The sequence below is a fragment of the Eriocheir sinensis genome, unplaced genomic scaffold (genome assembly GCF_024679095.1).
Source record: "Eriocheir sinensis breed Jianghai 21 unplaced genomic scaffold, ASM2467909v1 Scaffold29, whole genome shotgun sequence".
Classification (NCBI taxonomy): Eukaryota; Metazoa; Arthropoda; class Malacostraca; order Decapoda; family Varunidae; genus Eriocheir; species Eriocheir sinensis.
The window spans coordinates 2,678-20,052 of record NW_026111598.1 but is presented as its reverse complement, the minus strand read 5'-3'; the positions used below and the strand labels follow the sequence as shown (position 1 = coordinate 20,052).

At 41.8% G+C, this 17,375-nt stretch overlaps 1 protein-coding gene across 1 annotated transcript; it reads right to left on the bottom strand.

Moving 5' to 3' along the window:
- Positions 1 to 5,567: 5,567 nt before the first annotated feature.
- On the bottom strand, positions 5,568 to 16,462 carry LOC126991492 (MOXD1 homolog 1-like). The gene is made up of 7 exons (XM_050850250.1): positions 15,974 to 16,462; positions 15,669 to 15,793; positions 14,984 to 15,126; positions 14,482 to 14,606; positions 13,361 to 13,497; positions 11,723 to 11,822; positions 5,568 to 5,725 (listed from the first exon to the last, which is right to left on the bottom strand). Exons 1-7 carry the CDS (start codon positions 16,116 to 16,118, stop codon positions 5,625 to 5,627), a joined length of 876 nt encoding a protein of 291 aa, XP_050706207.1. The 5' UTR covers positions 16,119 to 16,462; the 3' UTR covers positions 5,568 to 5,624.
- Positions 16,463 to 17,375: the final 913 nt, after the last annotated feature.

Genomic DNA, 17,375 nt, shown 5'->3' with positions numbered 1-17,375 from the left:
TGTTTATTATTTTCTTGAAGCAGGACGGGGCTGTTTTAAGGCCAAAGGGGAGGGAAGTAAATTCCCAATGTCCTGCTGGAGAAGAAAATGCCGTCTTCTCTCTGCTGATTTCATCTAGGGGGATTTGATGGTAACCCTGTTTCAAGTCTAGGCATGAAAAAAAACTTACTATCTCCCAATTGATTGAGTATGGTAGTTATATTAGGGAGTGGGTACCGGTCGTCCCGTAGTGTTTTATTAAGTGCCCGGAAGTCCAGACAAAGTCGTAGTACTCCATCTTTTTTTTTGGCACTGGGATAAGTGGGGCATTATAGGGTGATCGCGAAGGGCGAATCACACCCTGCTGCTGGAGCGATATAAGTTGTTTATTTACTCTGTCATGATAACTGATAGGAATGTTATATGGACGCCTGTACACTACTTCATCAGTGTTTTGCTTGATGGTGCTTAAAAAATTAGGGCGTTACTGTTAATGGTTCTTGTTCTGTGGAAAACACTGTTATATATTTATCTATTAAGGACTTTAAAACCTGATTCTCTCTCTTCACTTGGGATTTTAGCGTCAACAATTTGATAGAGGCTTTTCTTCCTTACTTCAAGCTCTGCGGGCTTCAAGTCTGTTTTAGCTGTGTCAGCGGTCTGTACACTAGATACTTGTGGCAGATCAGCGTATTGCTCATGAGTGACAGGCTTCACAAATCCTAACGCTGTATTATCATCTATCTTTACACACACTTTCAATATTCAAATACGGCACAGTGACATAAGATCTTTGATTGTCAGATGAAGGGGTTAACTTAACTATCCGTGAGCACAAGACTCTAGCCTGAGGAGTACTAACACAAGGCTCAAATAAAGCTTCACTTGCCTGTAGTTGCGTCACTAGCGTTATGTAACCTGCAACAGATGCATGCAGTTGCAAAGGTTCCGCTGCTTGGCAACGTACGGCCTTAATTTCAATGAGACATTCTTCATTTCCATCTACATTTAGCTAAGATCCTTCACCTCTAGATATAAGACATATTTTTCCTGGCATAATTGTATGGTTTCCCCTTCTATTATCAGTTTTAAGCTTCGTTCTTTTGTTCCTCATTTAGTTGCAATGTTTTCAAAGTAATCTCGTGCTACACGACAAATCAGTACTCAACATAATATGAGTCGGCAAATCTATATCGCGTGTTATCAATAAGTCTTGGAAACTACTTTTTCCTTCCATATTAACTTGTCTTTTACCGTCATTTTCAATATGGTATCTTTGCACAGAGACAATATTCACGGGTTTCGCTTCACATTCATTTACTGCGAGCCCTAATTCTTTAATAAATTCATCCGTTAAAAACTCACACACGCTCCTGTTTCTAGGAGTGCTGCCACTTTTGCATATGTATTATTATGAGTAGTGCGATCTGCCTACCAGAGTTACTCTTGAGTTATGTTAATTATAGCCTTCTTTTCATTATTTTTAAGGTCACTCCCTTGTTCGTTATAGCCTTCTTTTCCTTATATTTATGTAAGGCGGTTACTCCCTTGTTCGTTATAGCCTTCTTTTCCTTATATTTATGTGAGGCGGTTACTCCCTTGTTCGTTATAGCCTTCATCTTATTATATTAAAGGTTACTCCCTGTTTTGTACTTCGCTCATTTTCCGTTTTTTTTTTTTTTCACTGCAAGTGTGCATATTTCTTTTTTTTTTTATTATTCATTTATTTATTTAATGTCATTTGTAGTAGTTAACTGAGGGGGGCACTACTCTGGCCTCCTCTTCCTTTAATTCTCTTACTTCACACATTTATCTTAATACTTCACACTATTGTCCATATGCTTCATTTTTTTTATTTTTTATTCATGACTTTTATCCATACCTCACACTTTTCTTAGTATTTCACATTTTTTCTAGATCACACTCTACACTTCCTACCTGGGGGACGCGGGTTAGGCCTTTATAAAGTCACTCTATGGGTGCATGTCCGCCGCGGCACACCACCACCCTGTGAGGCGTAGAGCCCCGTGCTCCCCTCCATCCTGGGGTAACAATCCTAAAACAAACAAACCTGGGAGGCGGGACGCTGCCGCTGCCTGTCACCTGACACCCTCTCACTGAGGAGTGGATCACGGCGCGGGTGGAGACTGCCCATCCCTCTCCACTCCGCCCGGGAAGGAACTCATGAATTCTCGGTTGAGTCGCGTGTGCTACCCATTGCACTACAGAACAACAGTGGTTGGCCAGAGTTTCCATTACCATATCGTCAAAGTCCAAGTCCTCCGGAAGAACCATTAATTATATAATTAAATCGTCACTATTATTTCCGTCACTTAAAACGAGCAAAGCTTAATGAAAATAAGAGGCGTTTTCTCGTCAGAGTAAATTAAACAAAAGCACTGTAAGCACATGTCCCTATTTATCCCTATACCGCTGCCGCCAGTTTTAGACCCTTCTTTTCTTGTATTAAATCAACTCTTTTATCACTCATTAATTACTCCATAAATGATCTCACCGTCTCGTATCCCTGGTAGCGTGATCCGGCTTAAGTTGTTATTGGAGACTGGAGTTCGGGGATAAACAAGGGAAAAAGAAAATATACATTTATTTAAAATCAAATGAAAGTAATTGCCTTACGCAATATTCTGTGCTCAGACGATCATAACACTGGCATATTCAGCAATGGATGCAACATATGACAAACGACATGTCTTAAACATAATACTACAATAGGTGCTCAGTTGTTGCCAATAATAATAACACTCGTCGTTCCACAAGCAGTGGTTTGTATCTCTGCTTACATCACAATCATTATGTACTCTCTTCACAAAATCCTACTACACATTCCTATAGTATAATCTACTACAAGTCACGGAAGCACCAAATACCACACCCAGTGGTTTTACCTTTGCTTTACATCGCAAACAAATAATCACAATCCTGTCCCACTCACAATCCTACTTCACATCTCCTACATTATAATCTCCAGGACAATACAGTCGGTTTCCCTTAGATTCTCGAATTTCTACTCACGATTAAGATCACAACAGCCATTCTCGGCTGAGTGAGTAGCAGGTCTGCTTGAGGCGAGAACCAAGCTCGGTCTACTCATACCACTGATTTCTAGGCCACATTTTTCTTTGCTTTAGGCGGACTTACATCCTTGACACGCCCTTAATTTTCTACATAACCAATGGCCAATACTTCCTGTCACACCCATCTGCTCGCTCATTATGTTGTATTGTTTTACTTCTCCTGCTATTCGTGAGTCAGTCTTAAGACACTCCCACAGTGATTTTTCTGTTAAATTATTGGCTCATAACATGTCGCCACAACTGACGTCACGGGTCAGAGTCTTTTTCAATGGTTGTTCACACTTTCTGACCACGCCCACTGGGCATCTGTTTTCTGTATCTGAGTCTGGGTATCTGTTTTCCTTTACCCTCGTTGTTTCCCCTCTTTGGTACTTGAGATGCTTACACATATATATATGTCACCCTTTTTGTTAGTGTTTGTCCTGTCAGATGTTTACACAGTTGTATACCTGCCTTTCCTCTCTGGGTATCTGTTTTCCTTTACCCTCGTTGTTTCCCTGTTTGGTACTTGAGATGTTTACACTTATATATATGTCACCCTTTTTGTTAGTGTTTGTCCTGTCAGATGTTTACACAGTTGTATATCTCACTCCTCTGTTTCCTCGTCTTCTGGGTCCTGACAGTACTACTCAACGGACAGCCTTCCGATTGGCTTCCAGTCACTTGTGGAGTGCCTCAAGGGTCAGTGCTGGGACCCATCCTCTTTATCATATATATCAATGACCTAGAATCAGGACTGAAATCCACAATATCGAAATTTGCAGATGACACCAAGGTGGGTGGAGAGACCCTCACAAAGACCGACTGCGAAATCATTCAGAAACACCTCAATCACATTATCGAATGGTCGGAAAAATGGCAAATGTCTTTTAATGTTGACAAATGCAAAGTCATGCACATTGGGTCCCAGAATAGTAACCACACATACATCATGAATGGGAGACCTCTGCAGGCGATGCAGGAGGAAAAGGATCTTGGAGTCACTATCAGCAGTGACCTGAAACACGCGAATCACTGTAGAAAAGCATACAACAAAGCCAACACTATGCTCGGGTTCATAGCGAGGAACTTCGAGTGTAAAACACCAGACGTGATGCTATCCTTGCATAATTCCATGGTAAGCCCGCACCTCGAGTATGCAGTACAGTTCTGGTCCCCTAACTACAGAAAGGACATTGCTTTACTGGAAAGGATTCAACGACGCGCCACAAAGATGATTCCAACCGTAAGGGCTCAACCGTACGAGGAACGACTCAAGCGATTCAATCTCTTTACATTGGAGAAAAGACGCCCGCGAGGGGATATGATTCAAGTCTTCAAGTATCTAAAAAAGTTCAATAACGTCGATTACTCCAAATTCTTTGAACTGCAAACAAACTCAAGAACTAGAAATAACGGTTTACCCATTCAGTCGAGTCGATGTAACACAGACATTGGAAGGAGTTTCTTTTCAAACCGAGTCATCCGCCACTGGAACAATCTTCCCTCAGAAGTAGTAAATGCGAATACCATCAACTCCTTCAAATATAGAATCGACCGTCATTTCGCTGCGTCGGGAGTAAACTGAATAACGAGGGGCTTTCATCTGCTCATCAAGCCCCAAGTGGCGGTCGAGCAGATTAAATCACCCAAGCGGGCGACCTCGTAATGAGCCAATAGGGTCTCTGTTGCCTGCATTTCCATGTTTCCATGTTTCTGAGTTTTAACGCAGAACCTACAAACGTCCTTGGAAAGAAAGTACTGCTTGGCTATGCGAAGGCCACACCCAGAGCAACGCTTGAGGGACGGCATGGTGAAGATATGGGCGAGGCAAGACAAAAATAATTTGGCGCGTTAGAATAATAACAAGATTCCGCAGCTGCGGTGAGGTAGTCAGGTCAAATCTCTTGGGAAAAACGTGTATCTAGGAAAACAAACCAGCAGCTGCAGTCAGGTCGCAGTCAGGTCAACTCCCCGGGGAAGAGGGTGTGGCTCGGAAAAAAGGCGCGGTCATTTCTATCTACCAAGACAAAACACGTGCGTATATTATTATACTGAGAAATCACTTACGTAAATAAGATAAAGCTGTATTAACACAAAAGTAATATAAAACCGTGTAGCACTCGGTTCGCGTGAAAGAGTGTTGAAGTTGGTGTAGGTGTGGGAAGCTTAATACACGTGGCCTAGAACTAACTGTGGATCTCTACCTAACTAGGTAAATACTAAATCAGAACACTTAGCGGTCAGTAGTATGCAGTAATCCTCCTGATTGTGTCGTCCTCCAGCACACCACAAGCTCCCAGCACAGAACGCCTCAAAGCTCACAAAAACAGCACACAAACAGAGGAAAAAGGCTAGTTGGCATTATATTACTCCCATTATTTCGTTATTACTTTATTTGCATAATTTTATTCCTATAATTTTTCTGAGGGCGACTGATTACACGATGCTAAAGGTTAAAATTCTTTACCGACCAGGGCAAGGTAAAGTAGGCTACCCCTGAACGTTCCTTATTAGATTATACGTATTCAGTAGAAGATCCAGGAGGTTGTTCCTCGGGGCCAATAATCTTTACTTGAGGAGAACGAACAAGAGAGACACAGAGCCGAGCAGCAGAGAATGAGGGATGGCTGGCTGCAGGGCGTGGCTGGACGAACCTCCCTTTGGCACCTCTGAAAAGTGTGAAAACGTATGAAAGTTGCAATACCAGGAAATATATGGAAAATTGTCATTTAGGGTAAAGGTACAGGCTCTGAAGTCATGGAAGGTCATGATGAAGCTGGGAAAGTAAATGGACCTAAAAGCATAGAATTTTAATTAGTATGTCTTCCCTCTGAAGAGTCTGGAATCGTACATCGGTAGTCCTGCAATACCAGAAAGACAATGTTTGAAGAGTGTGAGGATACGGGGCTATAGGCTGAAATATTGGAGGGGAGATGTTTGATATAGCTGGGAAAGTATTTAACCTGAAAGCATAGAATTTTAATATATCAAAATTCAGAGGTTTGAGAGTATTATTAATGTCAGAAAAAGAGAGGGTGGACCATCATGCAGTCCTTATTGTTAGCCAGAATGCTTAATTTATCATTGCCTTTAACTTTTAACATATGCTGCCTCATTATATGTAGTAAACTTTATTTTTAAAACAAAAGAGTCGGCTCAGGGGCAACCAAATGAGTGTAGAAAAAAATCCCGCTACTTGCCGCTCCCACAACAGAAAATAGTAAAGAGTAGCCAAAAGAGAGGTCAATTTCGAGTGGAGAGGTGTCTTGATACACTCTTTTTGATAGAGGTCAAGTTATGGGCAGGAGGAAATACAGACGAAGGAAGACTGTTCCAGAGTTTACCAGTGTGAAGGATGAAAGAGTGAAGATATTGGTTAACTACTGCATAAGGGATTGGACAGTATTGGGATCAGCTAGAGTGGATACTGAGTGCAGCCGGACCGCGGGAAGTGGGGAGGCATGCAGTTAGCAAGTACAAAAGAGCATTTAGCGTGAAAATATCGATAGAAGATAGGAATAGAGGCAACATGGCAGCGGAATTTAAGAGGTAGAAGACTATCAGTAAGAGGAGGAGAGCTGATGAAACGAAGAGCCTTAGACTCCACTCTGTCCAGAAGAGCTGTGTGAGTGGAGCCCCCCACACTTGAGATGCATACTCCATACGAGGGCGGAAAAAAACCCTGTATATGGATAGCAACTATGCGGAGATGATACAGAACGCCCAACCTCGAGGAAGCTGATTCAGTGGGAGAGATGTGAAGTTTCTAGTTAAGATTTTGAGTTAAGGATAGACCGAGGATGTTTAGTGCTGAAAAAGGTGACATTTGAGTGTTGCTGATGAGTAGGGGATAGGTGTTCGGAAGATTGTGTTGAGTTTATAGGTGAATAAATTGGGTTTTTAAGGCATTGAAAGACACAAAGTTCCTTCTACCCTAATCAGATATGATAGCAAGGTGTGAGGTTAAGCGTTCTGCAGCTTCCAGTCTGGAGTCTTAATTCCTGTTGAGAGGGTCGTGTGTTGAAAGAAATTGAATAATGTAGTGCGGAGTCGTCAGTTTATGAGCGGATAGGATAGTTTGTTATGGAAAGAAGATCATTGATGAATAACAGGAAGAGAGTGGGTGATGGGACAGAGCCCTGTGGAACACCACTGTTGATAGGTTTAGGGAAAGAACAGTGACCGTCTACCACAGCAGAGATAGAACGACCGGAAAGGAAACTGGAGATAAAGGAGCAGAGAGAAGGATAGAAACCATAAGAGGGCAGTTTAGAAAGCAGAGAATTGTGCCAGACTCTAGCGACAGCTTTCGATATGCCTAACGCAACAGAGAAAGTTTTACGGAAGCGGCTAAAAGAGGATGACCAAGAATCAGTTAAGAGAGCAAGAACATCGCCAGTAGAACGCCCCTTGCGGAACCCATACTGGCGATCAGATAGAAGGTTAGAAGTGGAAATGTGCTTTTGAATCTTCCGGTTGAGGGTTGATTCATAAGCTTTAGATAAACAGGAAAGTAAAGCTATAGGGCAGTAGTCAGAAGGATTCGAGTGGTCACCTTTCTTAGGCATAGGCTCTATGAAGGCGTACTTCCAGCAGGAAGGAAAGGTCGATTTTGATAAGCGGAGACGAAAGAGCTTGACCAGGCAGGGTGTCAACACAGAGGCACAATTTTTAAGGTCAATAGGAAGCACTTCATCAGGTCCACGACCTTTACTCCTTAGTATTTTTCCCACTATCTGGCTAAGACGTTATTGTCATTATATTACTAAATACATCTGTGCTGTTTATCTCTCTCGTAACTCTACTAATTATGCAAAATTCTTTGAGTACTTGAACTCTTTAAGTGGAACACATCTTGACCCACTCTCCTTTCGCTGAAATCTCCATATTGGGAGATTTCAATGTTCACCACCAGCTTTGTCTTTCATCCTCTTTCACTGACCAGCCTGGTGAACAAGCCTACAACTTTGCTCTCCTCAACGATCTACATAGAGCAGTTGGCTCTGCACCTAACACGTGTTCCCGACTGTCATGGAAACAGGTTCAACTTACTAGACCTCTTCCTTACCTCAAACCCTTCTGCTTACTCTGTCAAACTGTTCTCTCCGTTGGGCTCCTCCGATCACAACCTTATTTTTGTATCCTGTCCTATCGCTCCTGTACATCCTCTGGACCCATCGAAGAGGCGATGCTTCTGGCATTTTGCTTCAGCTCGGTGGGACGACCTGAGGATATCATTTTCCGATTTCCCGTGAAATGACTACTCCTTCCAGAATAGCGACCCCTTTGTGTGCCCAGGGCATTACAGAGGTGATTGTCTCTGGGATGGAAGCATACATTCCACGTACTTTCTCTACTCATACTAAAAAGTAAAAGCCTTGGTTTAATAATCCTTGTTCTCGTGCTGTCAAAGATAGAGAGGCAGCTCACAAAAGGTACCAGAGCCCTCGCACTCCTGCTAACCATATCTTTTATATTTCAGCCCGGAATCGTGCCAAATCTATTCTTCGACTTACCAGAACTTCTTTCATAAATAGTAAGTGTCAAAACCTTGCTTTTTTTCTAATTCTTGCCGAGACTTCTGACACCTAGCAAAAAATATGTCCTCCAATTTCACTTCTTCATGTTTCCCTCCTCTCCTTAACCCTGACGGCAGCACTGCCGTCTCATCTATCTCTAAGGCTGAACTCTTTTCTCAAACTCTCTGTAACAACTGTAACTCCACTCTGGACGATTTTGGGCATATTCTTCCTACTCATCCCCCCTCTGACTCCTTTATGCCTGTTATTAAGATTCTTAAGAGTGATGTTTTCTATGCCCTCTCTGCCCTCAACTCTCAGAAGGCTTATGGACCTGACGGAGTGCCTCCTATTGTCCTTAAAAGCTGTGTTTCCGTGCTGACACCCTGCCTGGTTAAATTCTTTCGCCTCTGCCTATCAACCTCTACCTTTCCTTCCTGCTGGAAGTTCAACTTCATACAGCCTGTGCCTAAGAAGGGTGGCCGCTCTAGTCCCTCAAACTACCGTCCTATTGCTTTACTTTCTTGTCTATCTAAAGCTTTTGAATCAATGTCTAACCGGAAGTTTCTTAAGCATCTATCCACTTCTGACCTTCTCTCTGATCGCCCGTATGGGTTCCGCAAGCGGTGATCTGCTGGTGATCTTCTTGCTCTCCTAACATATTCTTGGTCATCCTCTCTTAGCCGTTTTGGTGAAACTTTAGCTGTTGCTTTTGACATATCAAAAGCCTTTGATAGGGTCTGGCACAAATCTATGGTTTCCAAATACCCTCCTTTGGTTTTTACCTTCTCTCTATACCTTTATCTCCAGTTTCCTTTCTGAACGTTCTATTACTGCTGTAGTAGACGGTCACTGTTCCTTCACAAGACTTGTCAACAGTGGTGCTCCTCAGGGCTCTGCTCTGTCTCCCACTCTCTTTCTGTTGTTCATTGATGATCTTTCCAAAACAAACTGCCCTATCCATTCTTACGCCGATGACTCTACTCTGTATTACTCAATTTATTTTGATAGAAGACCAACTGAACAGGAAGTAAACAGTTCCAGGATGGAGGCTGCAGATTGTGCAGAACGCTTAACCTCAGGTCCTTACTATAATTTCCGATTGGGGCAAGAACCTTGTGTCCTTCAACGCCTCAAAAACTCAATTTCTTCATTTATCAACTCGACACAATCCTCCAAACACCTATCCCCTATTCTTTGACAACACTCGGGTGTCATCTTCCCCCACACTAAACATCCTCGGTCTATCCTTAACTCAGAATCTAAACCTATTAATAGTGGTGTTCCGCAGGATTCTGTCCTATCTCCCACTCTCTTTCTGTTGTTCATCGATGATCTTCTTTCCAAAACGAACTGTCCTATCCATTCTTACGCCGATGACTCTACTCTGCATTGCTCAACTTCTTTTAATAGAAGACCCACCCAACAGGAACTAAATGATTCCAGGCTGGAGGCAGCAGAACGCTTAGCCTCAGACCTTACTGTTATTTCCGAATGGGGCAAGAACTTGGTGTCTTTTAACGCCTCAAAAACACAGTTTCTCCACCTACCAACTCAACACAATCTACCAAACAACTATCCCCTATTCTTTGACAACACCCAGCTGTCACCTTCTTCAACACTAAACATCCTCTGTCTATCCTTAACTCAAAATCTCAACTGGAAACTTCATATCTCTTCTCTTACTAAATCAGCTTCCTTGAGGCTGGGCGTTCTGTACCGTCTCCGCCAGTTCTTCTCCCCCGCACAGTTGCTATTCATTTACAAGGGCCTTGTCCGTCCTCGCATGGAGTATACATCTCACGTGTGGCGGGGGGGGGTCCACTCACACAGCTCTCTTGGACAGAGTGGAGTCAAAGGCTCTTCGTCTCATCAGCTCTCCTCGTCTTACTGATAGTCTTCTACCTCTTAAATTTCGCCGCCATGTTGCCTCTCTTCTATCTTCTATCGATATTTTCATGGTGACTGCTCTTCTGAACTTGCTAATTGCATGCCCTCCCCCCTCCCGCGGCCTCGCAACACACGACTTTCTACTCAAGCCCATCCCTTTACTGTCCAAATCCCTTACGCAGGAGTTAACCAGCATCCTCACTCTTTCATCTCTCACGCTGGTAAGCTCTGGAACAATCTTCCTTCATCTGTATTTCCTCCTGCCTACGACTTGAACTCTTTCAAGAGTAGGGTATCAGGACACCTCCTCCCGAAGTTGACCTATCTTTCGGCCACTCCTCTAACTCTTTATAGGAGCAGTGGGTAGCGGGCCTTTTTTTCACATATGTTACCTTTTTTATGCCCTTGAACTGACTCCTCTGCTGTAAAAAAAAACCTGGAACTCCATATCTCCTCTCTCACTAAATCAGCTTCCTCGAGGTTGGGCGTTCTGTATCGTCTCTGCCAGTTTTTCTTCCCCGCAGAGATGCTGTCCATATAGAGGGGCCTCGTCCGCCCTCGTATGGAGTATGCATCACATGTGTGGGGGGCTCCGAAATCAGGCTTCATATGATATATAAGCTATACTAATATATTAAATAAGGACATATTTCGACTGCCTCAGCATCGTTATTGGTGAAAATGAAATTCTAATAAACATGGTCTTTCGTCTCATCAACTCCCCTCCTCATACTGACAGACTCCTTAATTCCGCCCCCATGTTGCCTCTCTTTATTTTCTATTGATATCTTAAAGCTGACTGCTCTTTTGAACTTCCAACTCTTTTAAACTTCCACCCCCCCACCACCCCCCAGCGGCCCAGCTGCACTCTATTTTCTACTCTAGCTCATCGCTATACTGTCCAAACCCCTTATGCAAGAGTTACCCAGCATCTTCACTCTTTCATCCCTTACACTGGTAAACTCTGGAACAGCCTTCCTTCGTCTGCATTTCCTCCTGCCTATGACTTGACTTCCTTCAAGAAGAGTGTATCAAGAATCCTCTCCGCCCGAAATTGACCTCTCTTTTGGCCACTCTTTACTTTTCTCTGTTGTTGGACCGGTGAGTAGCGGGCTTTTTTCTACACTCTTTTTGTTGCCCTTGAACCGTCTCCTTTGTTGTAAGAAAAAAATCACCAGTCACAGTTTGTTTGGGTATATACTTTCTTATTTGTCCGTACACATATATTTGTTTGGGTCTCTCGCTTGTGTGACTAACCTGAGGGTACGAGATGGTAGACTAGAGATTCGTGGGCTTCTGAACATTCACTGTCCAGCGTTTTGATTGAGGTGAAGTGTGGGTACTCATAGTCATGAAACTGCAAAAAACAATACCAGTTACTTATGTGATTAGGGGAGAGATTGGGAAGGGCGGAAGGGAACATAAAAGAAAGAGTTTAGAAGCCAACTTGTAAGATAAAAAGCGTAATTAAGGTGTAGGAATAGGTCAGTTAAGCAAGCAGAAAAGAAGCAAACCGTAATATCAATAAAGCAGAATTGTCAATAAATACATCACTCCCTCCTCATCTCATGCAAAACGCACTGCACAAAGTCACAGGTAAACTAAAAACTATGATTATGTTACAGAAATTGAGGTGCTGCGAGGTGTAGTTAAATCATTACAACTGTGTAGTATATCAACGCTATTTACAGTGAATAGAAGTATGCAGTGGTTTCGAAAATGTTGTTTGGGGGTATCTTATACGTAATGTAAATGTTGTTTGTAAATGTAGTGTAAATGTTATTTGTAAATGTAGTGCAAATGTTGTTTGTAAATCTAATGTAAATGGTGTTTTTATATGCTGTGTAGATGTTGTTTGTAAATGCAATGTAAAATGTTGGGTAAATGTTGTTTGTAAGTGTAGTGTAAATGTTGTTTGCATATGTTGTGTAGATGTTGTTTGTAAATGTAATGTAAAATGTAGGTTAAATGCTGTTTGTAAATGTAATGTAAATGTTGTCTGTATATGTACCGTAAATGTTTGTAAATGTACTGTAAATGCTTGTAAACGTAATGTAAATGTTGTTTGTATATGTTGTGTAGATGTTGTTTGTAAATGTAATGTAAAATGAAGTGTAAATGTTGTTTGTAAGTGTAGTGTAAATGTTGTTTGTAAATGTAATGTAAAATGTAGTGTAAATGTTGTTTGTAAATGAAATGTAAATGTTCTTTGTAAATGTAATGTAAAATGTAGTGTAAATGTTGTTTGTAAATGAAATGTAAATGTTGTTTGTATATGTAGTGTAGATGTTGTTTGTATATGTAATATAAATGTTGTTTGTAAATGTAGTTTAAATGTTGTTTGTAAATGTAGTGTAAATGTTGTTTGTAAATGTAGTGTAAATGTTGTTTGTAAATGTAGTCTAAATGTTGTTTGTAAATGTAGTCTAAATGTTGTTTGTAAATGTAGTCTAAATGTTGTTTGTAAATGTAGTCTAAATGTTGTTTGTAAATGTAATGTAAATGTTGTTTGTATATGTAATGTAAATGTTGTTTGTAAATATAGTGCAAATGTTGTTTGTAAATGTAGTCTAAATGTTGTTTGTAAATGTAGTGTAAATGTTGTTTGTAAACATAGTGTAAATGTTGTTTGTAAATGTAATATAAATGTTGTTTGTAAATGTAGTGTAAATGATGTTTGTATATGTAATGTAAATGTTGTTTGTAGGTATAGTGTAAATGTTTTGTGTAAGTATAATGGAAATGTTGTTTGTAAATGTAGTGTAAATGTTATTTGTAAATGTAGTGTAAATGTTGTTTAGAAGTGTTTTATAAGTATGGTCCTGCGCACCCGGGTGATAGAGGGTTCAAAATTACAAACGTACAAAACTTCACTACTGACACCGACCATCTTACCTGTCCTTTGCCATTAATACGACACATCATGCGATGAGTGCCATATTCAGTTAGTTTTTGCAGAGTCCGCATCCTGCCCATGTCTCTCCATGTCTTCTTATCGTGGAAAATGTCGTACAAGGTCTTGTTACTTAATGCTGCGAGGAAGGGAGAGAAAATGGTCAAGCAAGTCACTTCTTATTTCTGTGTTCATTGACCCGGCATTTGACTAGCCACGATTCATCCTTTAAGGTTTTACAATAGGCGCACCTAACATCATCAAATGTGAGGTACAAACTTGGTGGAGGGACTGTTTTTTTGGGGGGCACTGAAGTTAATGGGCTAAAGAATAACCTATCCGGATATTTTGTCTTTATTTATTAACGATCCACAAGACTTCCTAGAGTTAAATCAAAGTATATGCTTATCTTTGTATTCGTTCTTACACACACTGGTAATATTTCTGTGGTGTCTGATTCACTTATTAGAGTGAAATTCTATTGTGATAAACAGTCACAAATTCGTTTCACTTGTAAAAATGAAACTAGTAAGTTAAGTTCTGCCACCATGAAATATACACAAATAGATAAATATGAAAGCTCACGAAGTCACAATAAGTGACATCACCTGCTTTGAGCAGTAAAAATATGCTATTTCAGGTATCTGATACCCTCAAAATAGCGGGCCTGCTGCCTGGGGCCTGCGGACCACAGCAATACTTATTTTCATATTATTGTTCTGTTGTGTATTCAATGTTTTGTTCAAGAAAAAGAATACTCATAATTTTAGTTAGTTTTTGGTTTTAAGGATTCTTTACGAAATACAATTATAACGTTACCTCCTCTACCTTGGGCAACGTTCTGAATCCTGGATCGGCTGTGGTGATGTCAGGTACGCCTACGTATTATGCATTTTCTGTGATCTATTCGTCCTCCCATATCCATGTGTCATTGTATTACCATTTATAGCTAACACTAATACTGTTTAAAGGAATGACTGACTAAATTAGACAGATTTGCCATATATTATAATACTTAAGTAAACGTAGACTATCGCACAGACATACAGTTGCCTATAAAACATAACATGGTGACGCGTGACTGAAAGCGTGAGTGTTCAAATTCAGTTTCACATGCACTTACAGCTGGGTTCATGGACTGCCATACTCTTGTAGATCATTCCAAAATCGTACTCCTTTATAGCGGGCCTCTCCTTCTTCTCCAAGAGTGCCTCAACCAGCTTCCTCTCGCCCTCCTCATTCACTTCCCTGTTTTGATGAATTTTAAAATTACAGGTGCTTGTTGGAAGGAAGGTGACTTAATTATATTTGCCACGACACACACACACACACACACACACACACACACACACACACACACACACACACACACACACACACACACACACACACACACACACACACACACACACACACACACACACACACACACACACACACACACACACACACACACACACACACACACACACACACTTCCCAAAAATAGGTCATGTTCCTGGAATGAAACAAAATGTTGTAAGGAAATGAGCCAGTAGTTACTAATGAATATATTTGCAAAGTGTTAGAGAGAAGTTCACTTTCATGATGCACAATTTTATGAACGTATTACGTCTTTTACTAACTTATTCAGTGTCTGGATGTTCTTCACCCCGAGTGGCCGGTAGATGTTCCCCAGGGCGGGGTGTGACGCGCAGTAAGTCAGGGGCATCTTGGGGTAATACAGCAGGAAGGACTGGCACATCTCATCCCCGGAGTCAAGGCCGCCCTAAAGAGTTGTTTCTTGATTAAAGGGCCTCATTATCATCACACTTAATTATCTTTAATGCATATACGGAAAGTTTGGTGTTTATATATTATTGTAAGTCATTTATGCAATACTGTAACTCCAGCTGTAATCCGTTTGAGGCTATTTTTTCTCATTTATAGAATTTTTGAGACTTTAATCGTCGTTGTAACCAGTATGTGTGGTGATACGGCAATTAAAACCCACAGTGTGTCATATACAACCATTTCGAAAAGAATGCATCTTTGTTTCGGTAATGGAACAATAAATATTACGAAGTGCCATATCCACAAAATTCAAGTGACGCCACACGGAGCAGAAAAGTGCTGTGAAAAATTACTGAACCTGAATGGGAGGCGTAACAGCCATAAGTTCATTCCGTATGATGAAACAAGAAAATGTGAACAAGCTATGAATGAATTGTATAATCAAATAATGAAGCTAAGCACTGACACCTTTAAAACCCGATAGTCTTGGATATTCATGAGACCCAAAACTACAGAGAGAAAGTTTTCGGTACTAACAAAGGTTGGGTCCGTTCTGCCCTTAGAGTCATACAGGCACTCTTGAATGAAGGAGTCTCCGGGCAGCACAGTCACTTCCTTCTTCAGTCTCCTGGATATCTGGTAGTTGAAGTCATAATTTAAATCTGCAAGGGAAAACTTTTACGTGACACACAAGGACTGAATGCTCTGGCAAAGACACACGCGCCAACTTTGATGTGATATCCAGATTCAGGTACGTTTGAAACAGAAAAGAAATAAGAGTGGAAGCTTGAGTCAGCCCTGGAGAACTCCTACTTGGCAAAAAGAAACAAGTACATGCTGACCCTGGGCAATGATGGGCAGTTCTCTGTGGCCACGGATGTGTCTCAGGGTCAGTGCCTTGCCGAGGAGGTGCGCGTGTTGGAGGACCTGGATCACCTTGATACCCTCAGGAGGCAGGACCTTTGGGGGAGGGGAAGAGGCATTCATCTAAGGTCCGAAGGCTTCTAGAGATCCATATTCTTAAACGTATCGGGCTCCTACTACGATATTTCCCAAGGCCACATAGAAGATCACATCAACTATTTCCAGAGGCCAAATTGGAGTAGGTAGGAAGACACCTACCGAACGGGCGCAAGCCACTCCCGGTGGCTCCCACTCACATGGGAAGTGAGGAGGGTGCTGAAGCCCTCCAAAGACCCTTCCCATTACCTCACTAACCGTTTCCCTATTGTCTCATCTATACCAGAGAGTAGTTCAGCATGCTCTCTAAAGACAGATCCTCTTCTATCCACACCACACTACATTCACACAACACACACAACTTTTCCCAAATTCAAAATAAAAAATGGCGTTCAATAACCATGCCTCGGAGTCCCCGCCTGAGGGGAGAACCACAAATTCCCTCAGAGAGGACTCCCCTTTTGGCTGCCGACCTGAGAGGTGTCTTGAAAACTCATCGAGCCTTTTCCTTCTCAATATTTGCAACATACGCTGTCTTCTTTCTAATTTTCATTCTGTGGAACACCATCTCTCCTCCTCTAAACCTCACCTTCTCTTCCTCACCGAAACACAGGTTTCTGAGGCTGCTGACAGAAACCTCTACTCTGTTCCCTCCTACTATCTCTATCCTAAATTTCAATCCAAAGCTGGATATTGCGCCTACGTGCGCAACGACATCACTTGCTCTCGTGCCCACGACCTTGACTCTTCAGAATTTTCCAGGATCTGGCTAAGACCTCATTGTCATTCTATTACTAAATACATATGTGCTGTTCATCTCTCACCTAACTCTACTAACTATGTAAAATGCTTTGACTATTTGAACTTTAAAGTGGAGCACATCTTGCCCAAATCTCATTTCGCTGAATTCTCCATCCTAGGAGATTTCAATGTTCTCCACCGGCCTAGGCTTTCATCCTCTTTCACTGACCAGCCCGGTGAACAAGCCTACAACTCTGCTCTTCTCAATGACCTACAGCAGTTGGTTTAGCACCCTACACGTATTCCCGACCGTCTTTGAGACCGGCCCAACATACTAGATCTCTTCCTTACCTCTAACCCTTCTGCTTACTCTGTCAAACTGTTCTCTCCGTTGGGCTCCTCCGATCACAACCTTATTTCTGTATCCTGTCCTATCGCTCCTGCACACCCTCTGGACCCACCGAAGAGGCGATGCTTCTGGCATTTTGCTTCAGCTCGGTGGGACGACCTGAGGATGTACTTTTCCGATTTCCCGTGGAAGGA

What these genes read in the sequence shown, in the direction of transcription:
- LOC126991492 (XM_050850250.1), bottom strand. Translation starts at nt 16,118, where the DNA reads ATGAATGCCTCTTCCCCTCCCCCAAAGGTCCTGCCTCCTGAGGGTATC. An exon ending in AACATCCAGACACTGAATAA is followed by an intron (nt 14,607 to 14,983) that starts GTTAGTAAAAGA and finishes TCATCAAAACAG; the next exon opens with GGAAGTGAATGAGGAGGGCG. An exon ending in CTACCATCTCGTACCCTCAG is followed by an intron (nt 5,726 to 11,722) that starts GTTAGTCACACA and finishes CACACTTTTCAG; the next exon opens with AGGTGCCAAAGGGAGGTTCG.